Source organism: Lepisosteus platostomus, chromosome 20 (assembly GCF_059453375.1).
Source record: "Lepisosteus platostomus isolate fLepPlt1 chromosome 20, fLepPlt1.hap1, whole genome shotgun sequence".
Classification (NCBI taxonomy): Eukaryota; Metazoa; Chordata; class Actinopteri; order Semionotiformes; family Lepisosteidae; genus Lepisosteus; species Lepisosteus platostomus.
This window is the reverse complement of record NC_142630.1, coordinates 1,925,178-1,947,683: the sequence shown is the minus strand read 5'-3', so window position 1 is coordinate 1,947,683 and position 22,506 is coordinate 1,925,178. Positions and strand designations below refer to the sequence as shown.

Genomic DNA, 22,506 nt, shown 5'->3' with positions numbered 1-22,506 from the left:
GTGCCACGAGAGATTGGAGCCCCAGTCTGACTGCTCTGTGCCCTGCAGAGTGGGGCCTCCGTGAACCTGGCCAATAACCAAGGCAACACAGCCCTGCACGAAGCAGTGAGAGGGGGACACCAGGCCCTGGTGGAGCTGCTGCTCCAGTATGGGGCGTCCGTCCATCTGAGGAACAAGCGTCAGAGGACGCCCCTCGACTGTACCCTGGACGCGGGGGGCAAGGTAGGTACCCCAGGAGCTCACTCTCCGTTTCTCTCAGCGGTCTGGAAATCATTCGGCATTAGTAAAAATGTCTGTCTTCTCTGATTCAGGTTCCTTCCTGTGAAAAGCAGGCCTATATCTCCCATAGTCCAGTGAACCATGGGAAGCATAGTCTTCCTGTGTAGATCTGTCTGTAACTCAGGGAATACTCTTTCTGAAACTGTACGCCGAATATTCTTTCTGCAAATGAACAACAGGCTGAAATGTTTTGTCCTGGAGAATTCTTTAGAGATCCAGTGCCTAATACCCAGTTCGTCTGCCTCTCTTTCTCACAGGGCACCTTCTTAGTCTCCATGCTTAGCAGGAGAGCAGTGCAGGTAAACCCCAGCTCAACACGCAGTGATCTCAAGTGTTAGTGCATGTTAGAATCTTCTCTTGCCACTCTCTGAACTGTTTGGGTTGTTAACAATACCGTCACGCTTATTTATGATTCTGAGTGCAGTGTTGAGTTGCAGGAGGATGTTGAGATGCAGGGCTCTGTGAGTGCGGTGATTGCGTTTGCCATTAATCAGAAGAAGAGATGTGTTTTCAAGACTGTAGTGCTCGCTGTCTGTTTCATTTCCAATTAGCAAAGCAACGTGCACAAATTGTTACCTTGGTGTTTACTCTTGATTTTCATTTATGCTGTGGTGCTAAATTGGAGACAATCAAGTAGCTTTGAAATGAATGTTGTTAGAGTATTAACTTTTCCATTTGTAGGATTCACCTTTTTGATCTCGCAACCTTTGCCCTGAAGATCCACAATTTTTCTGGAACAACCATTCTCTGTTTTTTTAATGAGCCTGTTGGATCAGAACTGCATTCCTTGCCCCGTGTTCGAGCCTCACTGTAACTCTTTGTGATTATTGCCGATATCTTTTGGGTTTCCTGCAAAACAAGTCTTGCAGTAAGATATGTCATCTTCGCTTTAGTCCCACACTGGTGACCTGTAACCATTGCCACCAAATGATCAAATTTATGATGCAGTTTTAAATGTAACCCTGAGAGAAAGCTTTATCGTTGTGTAATTGCACAAGAATAATTTTTCCCTTATGAAATTATTATATAGAAAAAAGCAGTGTTCCATTTTAAGGTGATTAAATGATCATTATGTAAAATTGCATTCCAGGCCGTTTGGGAATTGCTTTTTCATACCCATTTCACTGACTGCTTAGAAGCCACCTGCGTCCTTGTTTTAATTAAGAATGTCACCAGGGAAAAGCGAATTGCAAACCTTTCCACTCAGCCCTTACTCGTCTTTCTGGATTGCTGCAGACGTTTTTCCAGCGGACACTTTAAATCAGACGCGAGTCTGCCCGGGGTCTGTCTGCAGGCTGGATGCAGCAGGAGCACCTGTGAGGGCAGATACAGTACTTCAGAAGCACCGTTAGTCTCGGCAGGCTGAGAGGGGAGAGAAGACAAGGCCCCACACCTCCGCCAGGCCCCTCTTTTTGTCTTTTCTGTCCTTTCCGTCATCTCCTCTCCTTCTTCCTATCATCTGTGGGCTCAGGCTTGCTATCCTAAACTCTGAGGAAGTGCCGTCGCACTTTAAAACTCTCGAGTGTCTTTGTCGCAGAACTCCGAGATTGCGAAGATCCTTCAGAAAGCGTCTGGTCATTCCCCAGAAGAGACTGCTGCAACCCTGCCAGTCCTTCCCAGAGCCCACCTGGGCAAGAGTGAGTGAACTGTGGTCTTTTTTTCTAAGGCAACTCTTGCACCCTCTCTGCAGAGCCCGGTCTGGTCCAGGGGGCGTCAGCTGCCCGTGCTGAGCTGCACTGTCCCCTGGAGGCCAGTGGCCACTGCAGGGAAACCCAGCTCTGTCGCCCCCGTGTCTCACACTCTCTTGTGTCGCAGCAGCATCGTTAGTGAAGCAGCTCAGAGCCCTGGACGAGCCCCATCGCGGAGAGCTGGAAGTGGTTCAGTCGCTGCACAGGTACTTGTGAGTGGGGGGGCAGGGAGGGGCGGTGTGGGCACAGGCACTGGGTGGGTAGATGTAGCAGTTATGGGAAAGTACCTGGCTGGAGAGGGATATGAGAAGTAAAAATCCTCATCTAGCAAAAATTATATTTTTATCGTTTTTAAGGGAAGGATTTTTTTTCTCAAGCTTGGTCCTGTTGTTAAAAAGAACTCACCTGCAGAGGATACAAATCTAGAGAGAATGGAAACGTGATAGCACCAACATACACAACATTACGTCAGAGCTCAAGAGTTTCTCTAGGGCTGCTTTTTGTTTCCTTTTCTCAAATGGCTTGGATTTAAAAGTTTTAAAGGGTTCAATAATCTGTTTACATCCGTCCATTACATCCGCACAGTCACAATACATTTTCTCCCCATACTGAAGGTTCTGTGAGGCTCTTGAGTGCCCCCCTGTGGTGCTGACAGACAACACAGCACTGCGACACACCAGTCAAGTTCTTTTGATGCAGGATTTAATGTATTCCTGTGAAGGTCAGGACGAAGACAGACCAGGTTCATATAAAAACACACTCTCAAAAAAAAAAGCATCATTTTTTCACTTGTCTGCGTACCCAGAGGATGTACATTTAAAGGCACGTTGAACACCAGAAGTACTCTTGTTATTGGATTATTTTAGAACGGCTTTCAATTTCATGATTGGTTTCAAGATTTAACTTTGGAACAATTCAGACTCCGATTAATCCCTGTAAAGCATGTCCTGAAAAATGCTCATTGAACCTTAATATGAGCTGTGCATCAGTGACAGGAGAGCACTGTTTTAGATGATGACCTCCAGCAGTACGGTCTTGTCTGTGTCTTGTCAGGAACCCTACAGCACAGCGTAGGATGCCTCTATCTCTAAATGTTTGATTGAATAAATACAGGAATTCACTTAAGTGATTTTAGACGAGGCTGTTGATAATGAATGTAATGATCCTTGGTTATAAAACAATCTCGGAACAAACACAGAATGGGTTTACACCTTTGTTTCCGTAATGAACCATGTATGAAAGAGATTTGCTTATTTAAGGATTTTAATTATTTGCTGAACTGGGACATGGATTATTGTAGACTTCAATTTTACAATTGAAGAGGCACCCCTGATTTCTGATTCCACACCTTTCAGACATTAAACAGAAGAAGAAGAAGAAGATGGTAGTTTCTGTCTCTAGGCTGTTTAAGCAGCTGAGAGCTGGAGTGTCTCCAGGCTCTGGGCTGGAGCAGCAAGCTGAGTGTGAACAGCGAACTGTCCAGTCCTGGTCCTGGTGACCTCCGTGCCACAGCTCTTCATGGCTTTACTGAGGAGGAAATTGGAGTCTTCAGAGATAATTACAGGCACTGGGGTCCTCCTTTCATCTTGAGGTGCTTCACGTGTAGCTGGGGACCCACTCCATCCACCCCTGGGGGTCATCATGCCTTTTCACGATGGGATGACAAGTCGCTGATGAGGTATTTTGTTTCAGACACCTGCAGTGGCGGAAGTCCGTGCCTCGGGACACGAGTGTGCCATCGTTTGACTCCAGCCAGTGTCAGGTACTGTGGGTAAACTTCTGCTGAACAGAGCTGGAGCGCGGAAATTGTTCTGCTGTCTGGTGCCCGCGCACTTTCCTTTCAGTCCTTTTAAAATCCACATTCAACACTTCCCAATTGGCGTAGTCCAGAATTACACCTGGGGGAACTTGACGGGGTTTTTAAATCTGTACAATCATCCGTTCTCTTACCGCTTTAACCAGTACAGTGTCGTGGGGGAGCAGGAGCTTATCCAGACAAGCAGCGGGCTCGAGGCAGGGTACACCGTGGACGGGACGCCAGTCCATTGCAGAGCACAGACAGACACAAACACTCACACCAGGGCCAGGTTTCCCAGAAGCCTCTTAACATACCAGTGTGTTTTTGGACTGTGGGAGGAAACCGGAGCGCCGGTAGGAATCCCAGTGAGCACGGGGAGAGAACACAGTCTCCAGACAGACAGCACCCAAGAACTAAACACGGGGCCCAGTGTTTCGGGGAAGTAATGCTCACCACTGTGTCACCTGTCTCCAGCAAAATCAAAGCAAAGCGGTTTTTGACCGTAAATGTTTTTAATTGAACAAAGGCGGTAGTGCAAGTTCTCTTTAGATGAACTTTAGATTAGATATGTATGTATATTGTATAAAACGTGCAGTGTATATTTCGGAGCGGATATGTGTGCTGGTGCTGTGAGCGCCGTGCGAACGGCCCGGCGGACTCGGCTGTGTGCGCGCGCTCAGCAGGCTGCCCTGCCTTGCAGGTGCCGGTCCAGAGGGCCGAGAGAGGCCGGCTGAAGCGTGCGGAGACCCTTTGCCCGAGTGGCTCCCTGACGCCCCCCCCTGACCAGGCGGACCGTTCCCCGACAGCGCCGGACGGCACTCGCGCCAAGAGCCTGGGTCGGCGACACACGGTCGACCTGGACCACGACCGCAGCGCAGAGCGACCGCGGCCCGGCCCGCACGCTGACCTCTGCGACTCGGCCTTTGAGGTGAACGGCGCCGCCGCAGCGGAGGGCGGGCAGGGAGCCCCCCCACAGCCCAGCGCCAGGCCCGGGAGTCAGCCGGCTAGAGCTGAGCCCCGAGAAATGGAGGAGCTGTCCTCAAAAGCACTGTAAACCTGCCCCGCGCGGGCCGAGAGGCTGCGATTCGCTCGCTGGCCACTGCCGGTGGGAGGTCTCCAGGGCTCCAGCCCTGCGGCGAGGGCGGCGAGGGCAGCGAGTGCGAGTTCACCTGAAGAGTCCGGCTGCTGAGTTTTTCAGGACTGTTTGCAAAAAGAGAGGGACCCGCAAAAGACCTCTTGGGGAGACGCCGACACACTTTAGCCAAGTTGTGGCAATAGCTGTTTTACTGACTTCTTTTAAAAGAGAAATCATCTAATTTGATCCTCTCGATCCTCCATATAAAGGGAAGTGCACATCTGACAGACTCAAACCTGTTTGGTTGCTGTTTAGAATTATTTTCCACACTGTAGGAGCACCTAGGGGCCTGATGTCTGTGGTAGCTTAGGTGCACTGATCCTTTTCAGATACAAAGGCCAGAGTCTAGAGTCCTGATGGACTGACAGGAGTAATTACTGGTCCCTCCAACATCAGCTTTGGAATTGTAGACGAGGTGGGTTTTGATGAGGGTTTGCAGTACCTATGGGCTCTGAAAAGACCGGACAACAAGGAATGATGTAACAAATCTGATCATCTTGGTTACTGTGTAATGCAAATTATTATTTTACTATTTTTGTAAACTATTTTGTTTCCTTGAATGTCTAATAGTTCAGAACAGCTGTCATTCTAATTTTGTGGTTCCGTGTTTCACGAATTGTTGGGTATTTTTTAAGGTTTTGGAGAAGATGCAATAATAGGGCGAGGTGACGCTTTCTTTCGGTGTTTATGTGACGCCAAAGGAATTGCAAGCCAGGCGGGTGCTGCGAGTAACTGGCCTTGTGTTGGCGCACCCTGGGGAGATGGGGGTGTGACGCTCGTAAACCAAGATCCGTTTCTTCCTGTCCAGCTCGACCCGTGTCCAGATCCAGCTCACACACCAGACAGGCAGCCCTGTCCAGTTCCCCAGCTGGCTCGGGCTAGGAGTGGTGCAGACAGGACATTAGAGCAGCACACCTTCTCTGAACGACCCCTTTTCTGTTCATCTCGCCGCTCAAGACCTGCGCAGCAAAGCCCTCTTTCAAAGTTTTACCACCACGTTTGTGTGCAGAGATGGATTGTTCTAAAATTAGGTTTCACAGTGTGTGATGTAGAATTTTATCACGACTACCACTTCTTCAGCGGACCTCATTTTTAACAAGGGCAGCACAAGAAAGACCTGGGTGGTTTTGTTCATTTCAGCTGTTGTTAAAAAAGGAAGGAGCTATAGTTTTGATTTCACACGAGCAGTTTTATTACAAGGTGGTTCACGAATATAGTTTTGATCACCATGTTCTTGTGGTGTAACTGAAGGTATCCTTTCCAAATCTAAATCAGGATGGAGTTATTTTTCTACAGTGTACTTTTGTTGTTGCTGTGTTTTGCTTTTGCAAACCTAATTTCCTAACGTGGTGAACGTGCCTTATTTAATTTGTGCCAAAATGTAACACACAATAAAGTGATGAAGGAGTGTAACTGTAATCAGATACTGTACATTCCAGTTTCTTCATACTTGAACTGAACTCACAAGCATTTTAGTGGTTCACAGGTTGGCTTTCACATTATGACTGATTATCATCAGTCTCATAGATGGTCTTTACCCCTTTGACCTGCAGAAGGCTGTGAGTGTTAGTCTCGTCAGCCGGGAAACGGCAAGTGCTTTCTTGCACATTCTTTGTGCTGTGCTTCCTTCTTGTCCCGATAGAAATCGATTAAATGTGTTTAACTTTTGAAAAGATTGATTGGTAAATGCTGTGTGCACATTAATGCCATGTAAATGAGTAAAAAAGGTGAACCTGACTGGAAAGGCCATTATCTGCTCTCTGGTGTGGTGCTGGATCACCTGAGTCCACACTGCCTGTATGGTAATCCTCCACATCAATGAGCCATCAAGGTTGTTAGTGCACAGCTGCTATACCAGGGCCAGACTTCCAGAGGGCCTGGTGTCTTCCTGTTCATTTCCCACCTGATTTGTCAATGAATCAGTTAACCCTAATTATCTTCTTACTTCCTAGACAACTATGAGAGGTTCCTTGTGGTCTTTTACTGTTGAAAAATCGATACATTCGCTTCACTCTGAAAGTGACCCCCCCCAGGGTCACAGTAACCTGCAAAACAGTTTAAAGTATTACAGTTAAAGCAGTTAATTAGAGCCACTATGTAGCCGAGAGGTCAGGTGTAACCAACCGCCAGCAGACACTTGGCTATCCAGGAGCTGTGCTTGACACGTCTGCTCTGTGTCCTACAGCACTTACCTAACAGACGCACTGTGCCTTTGTCTCTTTACTGGGGCCCAAGTAAGGACTGTGACAGGCAAGCAGAAGATCAAAACTGGAAAGAAAGTGGCTACAATTCCATCATCTATCAAAGCATTTGTTATTTAAATATATTGCTCTATAAGCAATTAACTGGCATCTGTTACAACACCTCTACAGCCTGCTAATTACTCATTGTTAATTCAATGCACGATTACAGCTCCATTCTGTGAAATAGTAGTGGATGGTCAGTTGGATGAGGTGGTTATTTTTCTAACATTGAAAAGGGCAGTGCGTTGTAATTAACGGGAAATGTCAGGGAATGCAGAGAGGTGTGACTGATATACACAAGCTGCCCTCAAATAATTTGCCCTGTGTGCAATACTTGTTCAGCGGGCCAGGCTCATTAACCTATGTCCGTAGACTTGGAATGGGTCAGCCCCAGAGCTGTAGCAGAGCTGAAGGACCGAGTTAACCACGAGTTAAACAGTCCTCTGCATTGGGAAGCACATTAGGAGCAGGACCCTTAATTAACCTTTCATCCTCTCCCCCCAAGATCAAGAACAACCTCACACCCTAAAGTAACAAACTTACTGTAATTATACAGGTCTCTTATCTAGATGTGCTGAACGCAGAAAGAAATTGAACACACTATGCATGTATGTTTTAAGATCTGTCTAAAAGGCTGGATGTGGAGTAACTGGTTTTGAGGGTATTTAGATTAACAGAATATGCATGACTCTCTGCAATGCACTCAAGGTGATGGTTTTGCATAAGCACTACAGGTGAAAGGACCCACCATCAGGTAAAGCCAAGCTTGTGAACCGGCCATTGCCTTCATCGCAATGGCCTCTGGGACCAGGAGCTCTGCAGGACTTGCCATCAGGGGCAAGAAGTGCTCTGTATGAGTGAAGCGCCCTTTTCTGCAGACCACCCTGATGAACATCACGGGCACAGATATGTATAGTATCGTAATTGTAAAGAACTATATAGAACATATATTATTCCATTTTCTAACCATTTTATTCAATTCGGTGGCAGGGGAGCCAGAGCCTATCCTAGCAACAAACTGGCCTAAGGCAGGGTAGACCCGGGGCAGGACGCCAGTCCATTGCAGAGCACACCCACCAGGGCCAATTGTCCCAGAAGTCAATACCAGTGTGTCCTTGGACTGTAGGAGGAAACAGGCCTCAAGAGGACACCCATGTGACTGGGGGGAGAACATACGAACTCCACACAGACAGCACCCCAGGTCTGGAATTGAACCCAGGTCGCCAGTGCTACAAGGCAGCAATGTAAACCACTGCACAGCTTTCTATAATACTTCATATAATTAATTTCAATATTGTGGCACAGAAGAATACATTAACTGTTCTCTATTGCTAACCAGTTGATGGGGCGGTTGAAGTATAACGTTCAGGAGCATCTCAATGTTACCATGAGGGCAATCTGAATCTGTACCGAGAGAATTCGTAGCCGATCCTGTTGGAGACCAATGTGAATTACACATTGAGCATAATACATTTACCTGCGTCACGGCTGTGCAATAAAATGTAATGGCCCTGGGTTCAATTCCAGACCTGGGGTGCTGTTTGTAAATTCTTCCCATTTGTGAGGTTTACTGGTGGGCAACTTGCTTCTGGGAAAACTGGCCCTCGTGGGTGCCCAGTGATGGACTGGCCAGTCACCCACTGCTTGCCCGCTCCCCAACAACCTCTGAACCGGAAGAAGCAGTTAGAAAATGAATGCTCTTGTACTGTTTTAAAATTAATTTGTTGGTGCTTAATTCTAAAAAAAGGACATCAGTTCATTTCCAAAAAGAAAAAGGGTCTGCAGCAATCGAGAGCCCTGTCACACAGGTCAGGACCGCAGCCTGGACAGGCCCCATGTCCACTGCTGCACTCTCTCACACGGGGGCACATTAGAGGTGCCCATGAGCCAAGCCCACAAGTCTTGGTAAAAGGGAAAGGAAACTGCTTCCACTTCAGATAACTCATTATCCAATGAATTAGAACATTAAACAAGTACCAGGATTACAATTTAATTTTATTGCTTCCTTAAGCTGTAAAAAGTAATGTGTTGCCATAAATTCTTTCTGCAATACGTTTATTTTAAATGGCCTAGCAGCTGATGAACCTCATAAATGGATAGCAGAAAATAACACATTGGCACAGTTTGAGAGAGATATGGTCATTGCATTTTGGATTGGTAGGTCAGGTTGCCAGCTCTCAAAACTTTAAGGCATTTTATTATGTCCATTGATATATTGCAGGTACAACTTATTTAATAAAGAATATAAAATCAAATGAACAGCTTTGGAGAAAAGATGAATAAGGGCCTTTTGTGACTGTATACTCACTCAAATAAATAGTAGTATTGACTCTTTACAGTGTCTATAAAATTTCTGCAGAACAAATAGATCCTGCATTTAATTCACAGCAAATCATTCAACCACTGTGAAGAAAGCAAAAAAAAGTTTAATTGGGAACAAGTTTCCAAATCCCACTCAACAGAGCAGAGTGCCCTCTTCCAGTATGTGCTGTGTTAGCAGGGAACCTGCCTCAGCCTGCAGCCAGAGAGGTGTGTCAGCTAACCGTGTGTCTCCTGGCCTCAGTGCCACTCTTCACTCGTCATCCTCCTCGTCCGAGTCCATCACCCTCCTCCTGTTGAACTGAAAACGAGGAGGAAGCCCATCAACACAAAGCAGTGCTCTCTGCGGAGGTCAAGGCCAAGTCTTGCATTCACCACGATCAAACTGCACATACATCAGGATCCCACTCCTGACCACGAACAGCTGATTATGCAATTAAGGATCAGCTTAGAAAACAATGAATTGGAAGGCTCGACGTCCTGCAATGGCACAGACCAGACATTCAAAGGCTGACCACCCCTGACCTAGACCGTCAGATTGCAGGTCATTCAAGACCATGTACAAATGGCTGCAAACCTAATCACTGCTACTGTACCAGAAGCGAGAATTTCCCACATGAGCACATAAAGGCCAGCAGTCCTTCAGTCCTTACCTTGACAGTGGTCTTCTTCTCTGTCTGCTGACTGACCTTCTCCAGGATCTCAATCAATCCTGTCTCTGAAATCTGACAACACACATGCAAAAAGTCACAACAGCCACCAACCACGGGGAAAGGGTTAGTGTGGAAACTCAGCCCCCTGTAAAATGGGACTGACACTTGTACAGCATACAAGAAGCTGCACAGTGGCACCTGGCCCTGCGTTCAACTCCAAACCTGGAGAGCGGTCTGTGTGGAGTTTGTATGTTCTCCCCAGGTTCGTGTGGGTTTCCTCCCTCAGTCCCACGACATGCTGGCAGGCTTCTGGGATATCTGGCCCTGGTGTGAGTGTGTGTGTTTCTGTGCCTGTGTGCCCTGTACAGTGTGCACCCTGTACCCTTCCCGGACGTCACTTGAGAGCTTCCATGACCACAACGAGGGGGAACGGCTATTTCAACAGGTGCGCTAGATCATCGCAGGTCCAGCAGTGTGAGTGGTTTTGAAGTTGTGGAGATTGTCATCCCCTCTTACCTTTCCCCCGAGCTGTCCGAACCGAGCCATCTGAATGAGGTAATTCTCCACAGCCTTGGCTTTCTCCGGCTTGACCAGGGCCAGGTTACTCACTGCAGGAACAGAGCCCAGACTGTTCAGTTGTCTTTTTTTATGGCTTGACTCCACAGCCTTGACAAGAACCAAGAAGGCTCTTCACATTAAACACCCCGATGCCTTTCATGTGCAGCCTCTACGGCACTGAGCCATGCATACAGACCGTGTAAGTTCCTACGTCGCTCCTACTGTGTGGAGCCCATTCCCAATCTACGCTCTTGGGTCTTGCTGTCACTTCCTTCCCAGGCCACTCCTCTATTCCCATAGCATCTGCAGATATAACTAGCTTGCCGACTATACAAGAGACTAAATCACTGATATAAATATATAAAAGAACAACAGGCATAAAAAGGATCCGTGCACACCACTGCTTATATCTGTCCAGTCAGACATTAAGCCATCATCTCCAATCACAAATTACTTTAGAATCCTATAGCTTTAAATTTGACCAATCAGGTTTCTCTAGAGATCTCATCAGAGATTTCTTGAAATTTCAAATGATCTCATTAACTATCCATACTGCTTGTTCTAGGAAGTCAGGTAAGTTGAAGGACTTTCTATTCTGGCAATCTCTTCAAACTCTTTGGAATCTTTCTTGTAATTCAGCACCTCGCTAGTAATAGAAGAATAATCGTTCTACAGTTTTCTACAGCTCAAATCAGTTTGGTCAGTACTGTCTACATTTTTATGAATTGGTTTTACATCTGCAATTCTCTGATCTGTAAGTATAGCTGCAATCGTTGGTGAATCTTAGTAAATGGCCTATGAATAACCTGATTTCAATTTTCAATGATGATGGGAAAAACCCCACCTGGTCCCAACAAATTAATAGTTTTCAGATAATAAGGCCCTGTAAACCCTCCGTGACAGTTACTCTAAAATGATTTAATGTCTTTCAGTATTTCCACTATTATTTTCTTGAATGCAAGATTTTATTTCAAGACACTGTAGTAATTTCTAGGAAAAGGCAAATATCCAAAAACAAAGCCAATGAAATCTGGCATTACAGGACAAGAAAAGGTTAAAAAATAAAAAGTGTGCAGGGACATTTTTCATCAGAACAAAGCACCGGCAATGAAAATGAATATCTTAAATCAAACATTACATTTTCATGTAAAATTAACCCTAAAGTTCAAAACCAAATTTGGGTCACTAATCCCACACGGTCACAGTTGGCTAGTGACATGTTTAAGTCTCGAACCAGTGACACCTGGATCAGTGCTCAAACGTACACCAGCACCTTCCTTCTGAAAGGTTTTACCAGTTGAGACATCTGAGAGCCCTACTGTGTTAGTTTACAATAGAAGAAAGGAGCATGATGAAGAAAAGCCAGTACAGCACATTTTCTCTGCCCTATAGTTCAGAAGCAGGTATCAGTGCCGACTGATAATCTCTAACATTCCTGAAAGGCATCAATCAGTCACCACTTTTAAACTGCTGCATTTTCAAATTTATCCATACTTCAGCTCAGCTCCTCAGATGACTCAGCATGACCTTATGAACAGATTTTATTTCCCAATTTATTTTCTGCCAGCCATAACATTTCCAGTGTCAAAAAAGATGAAAAAATATGGTTGCAAAAAATCTCACATTTCTACTTACATCTGGCCCGGGCAGACTGATCCAATACTTGAGCAAGAATGGAGTTTCTCATGTCAGCCTCTCTGTGGGGAAAAAATGAATCAATGAAAGAGTACACTTATTCTACACTAAACACTATATCATACATCGTTCCTTGAAGGCAAATTAGAAAATGCTCTGTGGACCTGAAAGTAATTGCTTTAAACATAATGTCCTTTTTAAAAAATTAACAGCCAGTGCAAACAAATGCAGTCTGAAATAAAACCCAAAAGAACGAACCAGCACTCCGACCCAGAGCTCAGTTTTTCCAATGAACTGTTGTAAAAACTTCTGAAAGGTTTTAAAGTGTCTGACCAAGACAGTTGGGACTGTTCTGAAAAAAGTTACATCATATAAAATCTCATGCGGGCCACTCATGCTAACGGATGGATAAGGCAGTACCAGAAACCTGACCAGAACACTGACCACTGTTTCATGACAGAAATAAAAAGAAAAGAATAAACAGGATACCGAAAAGACAGTATACAAGCCCAAGAGGTTCTTTAAATTACTTGAGTTGACAAAGGTTCCATCATTCTAAGTAGTCTAAAAATGTAATCATGCTTATTTTCCTCTTCCTGAATTTAAAAATAAGCACTATGGAAAAAAAAAACAGGGATTCTATACCATCTATACCATTATAATTGCCTTCCCTGTTTAACAACTGAACAACCCTGCTTACTCTACTTTTTTAGGATAGTTAAGAATGCCATCAGCACTTTTCCAATTTCCCACCTTACTCTGCTCCGTATGAAGGGAAGATGGAAGGTTCATGGTGCTTACTCTGGCTCGGAAACAAATAGAATAGACACAGTTCTGGCATTTTCAACACCGATCGCTAGCCACACTGAATCCCCATCACTTCCCTGTACCAGGAGCTTGAGATGCAAAGTACTAGAGAGAATCAATGAAACAAGCTCATGCCAACGGAACATGTATTTATTTGTGCAAAACCAGGTTCTGTACGGTGGGGTGAGAAGCTTTTTTTTACCTCTGCTTAGCTTCCTGCTGGTTCTGCTGATTGCCGGATGAATCCTGGGGAACAAAGAAGGGATTCTTGGCTTAACACAGTTCACTCAAAGAAAAGATAGTGCCACCTGTGCAAGACCATACAGCACCTTACACAGCCAAGATCAGCCAACATGTACAAGCAGTGAAGTTGTGGTTAAGGCTGCAGGTTCAAATCCTTTGGTAGGGGGGACACAGCAGTTGTCAAGCTAGCTGCTCCACTCAAGTGGCTCCAATACAATGCCCACAATGTGGGTAAGTGCCCACCAAAGAAAGGTACAATTAGCATTAGAAAAGTCATTTTAAATGAGCTGGAGTCCTTTACTCTAATACTGCCACACTTTCAGACGCACAAACCACCTGCTACACAGCAATATGAGCTCTTGCAATACAAGGCAATCTGGCAACAAGCTTACTGACAATCTATTTTAATACACCTGGTAATGAGTGGGTGATGCATCAAAACAATATTCAGCATCTTCGGAGCTCAGTTGTGGTTGGCCGCTGCATCATACTGAAGAGTAACAGATGAAACTCTGGGGATCAGAAAAGCTCCTATCATATAAACTCATTTAATTCTCATTAAAATACTGGCAGGCAGATCCTCACTGATAAAGACTGCTGCCCGAAGCCTAGCCTTTGGACATTCTTCCATAATCCTTCCCTTCTACACAGCATGGGAATCTACAATGGAGGACCGCTGGCAATTTTATTCCCAAGTGCCCTTCAAAAGGGGAAACCAGCAAGGTTCTGTGAAGTCCACAGAAGTCCAATAACTCGAGCCCTGGACGAGGTCAGACAGATACCCAGCTTCCACGCTCCTCCCCTGCAGACCCAACTCCACTCATGTGTTGAGGATCTCTGGTGATGAACAGCAGGGGAACACCACTGTCCAAAGCCCACTGAGGAAGCCTAGCTGTGCTCTGACCTGCTCTTACCATTTCCACTGGGCACAGGACCTGACAGGGGGCAGTTCGCTGACTGAACACACCAGGGAAGCCAGAATCACATCTCGTTTGCTTCTTGATATGTCAGCCATCTGTCCCAACGCGTATGCTCAGAACACGGCTCAGCGCACACTGCCTGTTCAAGCACAGTAGCTGAAATTCTACACTTCTGCTGTTACTAACCTTACTAGCCTATATGTGAAATACAGACTTCTTTGCACGGATAAAATGACAAATTTCACTTCACTGTCCCAGTGCTTTTTACCGTAGGCATCTAAAACTGGTCAGGGGCTCCGGCTCCTCCACAGACCTAAGCGCAGCGTGTGGCGATTCCGAGCACACGCCCACTTGCTACTCAACTGACCAAACTTCTTTTCAAACATTTTTTTCTAAATGTATTCATTTCTTTTTCGAAAATGACACACAATAAAATAGATGGGGGGAAAAATAAAAGCGATGGTGCTTTCTAACCATGACGTTTCCAACATCTAAAAGCCTGACACTACGATATTCTTTGTTGCGGCTCTGTATCCCTTTTCTGCAGATAAACCTGTTTCTTCGGGGCAGTTACGGCATTGGGATTACAGTCTATCTGTTCAGCCCGTGGCTTGATGCAGTGCAGCCGCATTGAAAACGGATAGTTTTTTTTTATTATTATTTTGCACGGAATACTCAACCCGGTGCTCATTCTGCTTAGGCCTGCGCGATAAGCACGCCTGTGATGGGTATGAATGAGCTGCCCCTCCCCGCATAAGGAGACGTTTACACGCCTCTCATTTTCGTCTTACCCCTTGTCTGGCTTGCAGTTCAGCCATCCTTTGCTGCCTGATAGCTTCCAATTCCTCGTCTGCCATAGTGCCTGTCCCACCACTACCAACACCCCAAAACTTGTACGGCTATGTGCGATGCCGGAGAGCACTGCAGGGGAGGCCCACTCCAGGCGCACTACATCTAATTCAGAACTATCGATGGCGCACAGCCAGACCAAAGCAATCGCATATTACCAACATCGTTCTACTCTGATGTCGCTCGAGGGAGAGTAGACTCTTTCCAGGCAGCAACAAATGCTGTATTTACAGAAATAAATTCAACGACTGCGCTAACATGCTCTAAAGACTACGCCTTCTTTTTACAATCTTGTAACCTCTGTTTTTCATGCGAGATCTGTAAGGAGGACACATTTTAATTGTTTCAAAGCAACAAGACCAAGAGTTTTTTTTTTGTATTGATTTATTACGAGTTACGTCACTCACACAGTATAAGAAAACACATTTTCATCTTCTGAATAAACATGTCGTGGTAGTCGGAACCACGTAAGATAGTTCTTACAATCTGTAGCTTGTACACGGAATAATACCGTTTAAATGTTGCGTGGTAAAGGTAACCACAAACCAAATAAAATATATTTGGAGAAACACAGCTGGGCTTTCTCATAGCCAGAACTGGGGAGAGCAAAAAGCTCATGGATATATTATAGAAACATGAAATACATGTTTTAAGAGATCACTTTATTGGCCATATACAATTTCTTGTATTAAGAATTTGTCTTTTCGCATACCCCAGCTTGCTCTCCATGAGACACACGTTACTATATTTCCTAAAAACATCTTTTAAGCTTAAGTGTCAAATAAACAGTACAGTGTCAGAAAAACAGTGCTACTGCAACCTGATCTGTGGCCAAATGCAGCAAAATTCCAAAGAAGCAGAGCGAAAGTGGCTAAAGTAAAAAATATTCACCTCCTGGACCTTATCACATTTTATTCTGTTACACTATAGAATCATAACGTATTTAACTGGGATTGTTTGCCAATGATCGACACAAAACACTATCGATGGCAAACAATCCCAATTAAATACATTGGGATTATACATTGTAACACAATAAAATGTGGAACAAGTCCAAGGGGGTGAATACTTTCGACAGACACTGTACATTTTCTCATTGTTTAATATGATTCACAGAAAGTATTAAGCCGGACTACAGTCATGTCAAGTGACAATAAAAGGAAAAAGTTCTTTCTTCACAGATTTCCTGTTCTTTGCAGGGGTGGAGAGAGGGGTGGTCCCGTCAGCTCCCGCGGTAGGTGCTATATGAGAATGGGCTGAGGAGCAGGGGCACGTGGTACTTCTGAGACGGGTCTGTGATACTGAACACAACCTGCAGTGAAAAAAAAACAGCGCAACCTGAGGAAATTTAAATCAGACTCTAGCTCCCTCTCAAAGAGTGCGGCCTGTAATAAGTAATAAGTGGGCGATTCATCTTTCCATTGCTAATTACCTGTTTTTTAAACAGTTTTGTGCTGCAACCTATATCATTCACCTTCACTTTCAATAACCGCTTATCCAGCTCAAAAAGCATTGGGTGCAAAGGCAGCGCACACCCTGGACAGGACACCAGTCCACTGCCATTCAGACACACAGACACACACACCCTGGACAGGACACCAGTCCACTGCCATTCAGACACACAGACACACACACCCTGGACAGGACACCAGTCCACTGCCATTCAGACACACAGACACATACACCCTGGACAGGACACCAGTCCACTGCCGGGCAGACACACAGACATACACACCCTGGACAGGACACCAGTCCACTGCCATTCAGACACACAGACACACACACCCTGGACAGGACACCAGTCCACTGCCGGGTAGACTCACAGACACACACACCCTGGACAGGACACCAGTCCACTGCCGGGTAGACACACAGACACACACACCCTGGACAGGACACCAGTCCACTGCCGGGCAGACACACAGACACACCATTCAAAGAAGCCAACTGACCTACCAGTACGTCAGTAATCTGACAGTCTCTTCCCACAGCCCAAAGATACACTGTCGCATCAAGAGCTGTCTCTCAGCTGCATGTAGTGGTCTGGCCTTGTGCCTTGTACTTGTCTATTCATCACGTGCTCACAAACATGCCCACACACACACTCTTGTGAGGATGAGGATTAAATTACTACAACACTGAAAAAAATGAGCAAAGCAAATCTGCCTGATTCTTTTGAGGGGGAGTAACGACTTCTTCTTCTTTTATTCCTATTAGTTCTGCTTTACCACTTAATTCACACCTCCACCATTAGCAATGATGAATTGGCTGTGATCATTTATTCCCTGCAAATGCAGTGGACTGACACAAAGGAGCTACATAAATCAGAAGTGGCTGTCGAAACATCTTGGAATAAAGGGCTTCTAATCGTGAGCACTGCCTGTCTAATGTCAAGAAATTCATTTGGTCCGCATCAAAAGGTATCTCGACTTGGACTACAGTGATGAAAAATCACCACACAGTGGACTTTGGTTCATTTTGTGAATTCCATTTCCATCCAAAGATTGAGAAGCACTTAATGCATAATTGTGCCTTGTAAAAAACCTTCCATTTTACATTTTAATGCAACCAATTTTTCACTAAAGGTTTTTTGATTAGAAAACGTGTTCTGCAAGATTAAAACTGAACTTCCTCCAGTATATAAAATAGAAATCTAGCTCACTGAACAGGTGGTGTGGATTAAAATTAGTTCACCTCCATGAACAGCATCTAATAACCTAATCTGAATTAACTGATTCCCTAACATGCATGGACTAGAAAATGGGAATTTCTTAACTGTTTCCAAGCGACTCTTTGGGTCAGACAGATGACATTAATGAAATTCACATGAGAGGGCTGCTCTGTATCTCTGTAACTTCAGGAAAACCTTGACAAGAAACATAACATTTCATTATGTCAGTTGTGCGTTTCTCAATGAGAGTCTAATTTCCAGTAGTGATGCCAGATTCCAGGAGGGAATTTTCTAACATGACTTACCTCCACATATGGATAAAAACCAGTCTCTCCTAGACCTGCCCAGTACTGCCCGGTTTCAAAACGCATCTTGTACATCCCAGACAGGAAAGCATGCCTCGTTATCAGGCCTGGACATCGTCCATCGTCATTGGTGGCTCTGAAACAACAAGCACGTCAGGTCACTTTCACCCAGGAGTTCTTCAGTTTCTTAAGACACTGGCCTTGTATTCTGAACCTTAGGCCACTCAACATCCACACCTGGTGGAGGTTTTGAGCTGTGAATCGCGCATCAGAAAACCACTAAAACAATTAAACATGTAGCAGGATTTGGGAGCCACAGGATTCCTGGTTACAGTGAAAAGTCCCATTTCCCACTGCGGAAGCAGTTCTGCACAGCTCAGGAGCATCCAAGATAATCACTTTTATCCATTTTATCAGCTTTAACAAGTAACTGGTTTTTATATTTTAATTTAGTCATGTATGTATCTATAGGTATCTATTTCACTCGCTGACAACAAACTTTTTTTCTGTCTTTTGATCTATCAGGATTATTTAAAGCTTTGTGTATTAAAGCCCATCACAGCAGCAACAGGCACAAAGCAGGGTACACCTTGGACTTGAATCTAGTCCACCACAGGGCACACAAACACACACACCAGGGCCAATTTTCCCAGAAGGCAATTAACCCACCCATATGTGATTAAGAAATTAATTATGTGAGAGATCTGGGGAGACTTTGGCAGGAGGAAGATCTGTGAAAAATGGAGACCAAAAGGTCACATTTCAAAACTGTTATACTTATAGAGAATTGATGTAAGAAAAAAATTATTTGTTTATAAAACAACAGTAATCTTGTATTTATTTATATGATTCAGAAAATGATTGATTTTTCTCCTGACCTGAGCAAAATATTGTTTTTGTATTATTCTCTTAATGTGTGCATACAATATATATTTATATTGTTTTAGGTACATATAATATTGTACAGTTTCTGTGTTTAATCTGTATTTATTCGCGACACTAAAAATAAATTTCTTAAAAACTGAAGTCAAACATGCCTTTGGACGGTGGGAGGAAAACCGGAGCACCTGGAGGAAACGCACACAAACACGGGGAGAACATGCAAACTCCACACAGACAGATCCCCAGGTCTGAAAATGAGCCCAGGGTCTCAGCGCTGGGAAGCACCACTGCGCAGCCCTTGTTAACGGATTCATGCTGCGTCAAGTGCATTCTGTACCGTGTTTGTCTTGGCCTGCCTGCAAAGCACATTTCCCGTCAGGGGCAGTCAAGGAGGTACAGTGGGCACGCCCGGGGGCAAGTCTTACCCCGAGGTCACCAGGGTCCACCCTGCCGCTCCGGAGTCCAGTCTGTACAGGCCGAGGGGCAGGCGGGCAGCAGGAACTCCTCGGGCTGTGTCCAGCACGTGTGTGGTCAGAGGGCTCCCCGGAGGCCTGTCCATCCCCACGAGCTGTCGAGGGGGGGGGTTAGGGAACCACAGGGGCCCGGTGTCAGCGGGTCTGCGCTGCGAACAGCCAGGGTGGCCCACTCGGACACGGACAGGACCGAGAGGAACCAGCCATGTCCTGTATATCATGTCACTATTCCTCTGCTGGTAGTGTAGTCGTATCATGTTTTATGATTAACAATAGCCATTGCGTTGAATTTCATCCACAGATACGTATTATAAGTAAAGATCCATGTTCTAATGCATCTATCTTATACCATATTGATACAGGTGATTTTAATAACATTTTGATTCTAATGTAAGCTACAGTATACAATACAGCACCAAGCTAAACAGGCGCCTAACACAAACACCAATATTACATGTTGTTTTGGGGTAAAAGGTAACGTGCAAATCTTTGTAACACGAATATGTTAGCCGATCTTCTTCAAGTGGGTAAACATTTATTTGTAGAATAAAGAACGTGTATTTTCTAGAAGAAAAAAAAACAAAGACTATGTAAAATAAGAAAAAGCTAAAGTTTTAGGAATGGAAAATATACTATGCTTTATATGAAGCTAAAAATAGAGCTGTTTTTTTCTTCGAAATTTCCGAAGATATCAGCTTTTCTGATAAAAGCTTCGACGTAGGAAAAGGTTAATTGGTCTTAATTAACTGCTAGCACCAAAGCAAATAATACAATCATTTTAAGTGGGTTTGCCAAATGCGTTCCAGTTCCAACACCGGAAACCACTACCATGAGCGCTGGTCCCCGCCTCCACAGTTTTAAAACGCCAGGGAGGCGCTTGTCTTACCTGTGCTTCCGTCTGCAGGTGATCCCCAAGGTGGCGCAGACGCGTCGCCCCCCTGTGCGCCTCGGCCTCGGCGTACCCCGCCCTGAATGACGCCTCCAGTCTGCGGCGGTGCCCCCTGTTGCGATTTTTAACAACTTTCTTTCCTTTGTCACAGAGACATTCGCTATAAACGAGACCTGTACGACCTGAAACTGTGCCCGCGGCACACGCGCAGAGAATACAAAGCCAACAGGGACAAATACGTGTTGAGCAGCTCAATAAGATCACTCATCGTTTTTAAAAACACATTGTTATGAATGGAAGATTTCTGGATCTTTTATCAAGGAAAATCACCTGTTTTCTGTGCAGATCTTTTAAAAGTGGACTATTATGATGACAGAGTCTCGACCAGCAGCTCTTCGGGCTCCGTTGTTTTTGGAGAGGCGTTGTTAACCACAAATGCCCCGCACTCCCTAGAAACTGACACCCGCGGTGTTTTTTCGAACCGACAATATTTGCATCGTGGTTCAGTTTTAAAACCTGCTTCAAGGCGTGTCCGTGAAGTATGTCTGAGCGCCTGCCCAGCGCGGCCGGTTCAGTATCGAGCACATTTTTCCCGGAATTTCTCTCCAAGCCGGACCTGCGCCCGGGCGGGTACACTGTGAAAGGTCAACAGCCGCTGTGTCTCTCCCCCCTGTCCAGAACACCACTCTGATGCCGGGTATTGATTTTCGCTTCGTGAGGTTGTGTGTGCTTGACTCGTAATCGCCGGTCGCCGTGTCACACACAGTGCGGCAAGAAAGTAGCTGCAGCCATAGTCTGTCACTAGAGTTGCATTTATGTGTATAACATTTGTATGAAACGAAATAAAATACTGTGCACGGTATACGCCTATGTCCGATGTCATTTTTTACATGAGTTAACTATTGCAGGGTGAGGGAGCCAATTTAAACTTTAAATCACAAAACTTTAGTCTACTACGTAATCTACTTAAAAGACATCGCCGGTCTGAGAATATGTACACAACTCAGACAGACTAGAGGCATGTATTACCATACAAGAAGTACGACTGGGTTTACAAGAACAGCCTAACGACAGGAAATACGAGTCAGTTGTACAAAGCTGATCTCGTCAGTATGATCCGTCCATCTGCAATCCACGTAGTCGAGCACCAAAATGTATCCATACCTGTTAGTGTGAGTCAAAGGCACCTCTGGCAGACACGGCCTCTCGCTTCACAGCAAAGGCTTTACCGCCACCCAGTGGCCATGTCGGACAATAGCAGGGACACACAGAAAAGAGAAACGTCTACTGCTGTCCCAAGGCATATTTTTCATTTGCAGTACCTCTGTTTTAAGACATGAAGTTATATCACTGTTGACATTGAGCATGTGAAACTAAGGGCTTTAGCTTATTCGTAACACCAGCACTGGGAGAGCTAGGTCACCTTATTTGGAGCTGGGTGTGTTTGGGTTGTGTGTGACAGAGGCTTTCGGGCTCCGTTCGCTGATCGACAGGGCTCCCTGCTGCGTTTTCATAACTTCATTTCCGTCAGCCTCTGTTCAAGCGTAAAACCGCTTCTAGTCTAATTTGTGATTACACGCATGCAAAACACTTAACAGCTAATAATAACTAGTGCTACTTGATTTAATAAAGCAGTACAGGATCTCGTTTAATGAACGTGTCTGATCTGGAGTGTGGGTCTGAAAAGCACAGGCACATGAAAGTGACTGATAAAATACTCTTTGCCCCATGTCTGGCCAGCAGAGCACGGCCATTCTATCGTCATGGAAAAAATTTGCCATCACTACAAGTACAACTCTGTGCATCTCAACAGTGATGCGTTTTAGTTCAAGCAGGGAGCTGCGTCAGCATGCACAGGCTGCAAAGGAACAAAGCAAGGTTTATTCCCTGCCGAAAAGAGAAGAAAAGAAACACAACGTTTCGGCTGTGGGGCCTTCTTCAGGTGTGACACCCAAAACTTGTTTCTTTTCTTCTCTTTCGTGATGCATTTTGCTCAGAAGATCTTCTGGTCACCCTGCGACTGAACGCAGAGTGCTCCAACGGTGTGGTGTGTCTCCTCAACAGAGCCCTGCTCCTGTGTCTCTCTGAACCAGGGCTGTCCAGTCCTCATCCCGGGAAGCGGCTGTTTCTGCTGGTTGTCCCATCTCTTTACCCCGGAA

General features: G+C 45.2%; 3 protein-coding genes across 10 annotated transcripts in view; 1 reads left to right on the top strand and 2 right to left on the bottom strand.

The window, feature by feature from the left end:
- ankrd27 (ankyrin repeat domain 27 (VPS9 domain)) overlaps positions 1–6,573 on the top strand; it is a 46,307-nt gene extending 39,734 nt beyond the window's left edge. For 5 of the 8 annotated variants that reach the window (XM_088613497.1, XM_088613494.1, XM_088613499.1 and 2 more), the window contains 6 exons: positions 49–222; positions 537–578; positions 1,817–1,916; positions 2,098–2,173; positions 3,660–3,729; positions 4,466–6,573. In XM_088613497.1, coding sequence (XP_088469623.1) covers positions 49–222; positions 537–578; positions 1,817–1,916; positions 2,098–2,173; positions 3,660–3,729; positions 4,466–4,819 — 816 coding nt within the window. In that variant the 3' untranslated portion in view covers positions 4,820–6,573. Of the gene's footprint in view, positions 1–48; positions 223–536; positions 579–960; positions 1,917–2,097; positions 2,174–3,659; positions 3,730–4,465 lie in introns of those variants that run through there. The other 3 variants (XM_088613498.1, XM_088613496.1, XR_015928623.1) reach the window with 2 other exon arrangements.
- A 2,978-nt stretch (positions 6,574–9,551) lies between these two features.
- On the bottom strand, positions 9,552–15,233 carry pdcd5 (programmed cell death 5). Its single transcript, XM_088613492.1, has 6 exons — positions 15,070–15,233; positions 13,318–13,361; positions 12,309–12,370; positions 10,632–10,723; positions 10,116–10,187; positions 9,552–9,763 (listed from the first exon to the last, which is right to left on the bottom strand). The coding sequence occupies exons 1-6, from the start codon at positions 15,133–15,135 to the stop codon at positions 9,716–9,718; spliced, it is 384 nt and encodes a 127-aa protein (XP_088469618.1). The 5' UTR covers positions 15,136–15,233; the 3' UTR covers positions 9,552–9,715.
- A 535-nt stretch (positions 15,234–15,768) lies between these two features.
- On the bottom strand, positions 15,769–21,454 carry urahb (urate (5-hydroxyiso-) hydrolase b). Its single transcript, XM_088613493.1, has 5 exons — positions 20,678–21,454; positions 20,345–20,459; positions 19,411–19,553; positions 18,104–18,239; positions 15,769–16,439 (listed from the first exon to the last, which is right to left on the bottom strand). Exons 3-5 carry the CDS (start codon positions 19,542–19,544, stop codon positions 16,350–16,352), a joined length of 360 nt encoding a protein of 119 aa, XP_088469619.1. The 5' UTR covers positions 19,545–19,553; positions 20,345–20,459; positions 20,678–21,454; the 3' UTR covers positions 15,769–16,349.
- Positions 21,455–22,506: the final 1,052 nt, after the last annotated feature.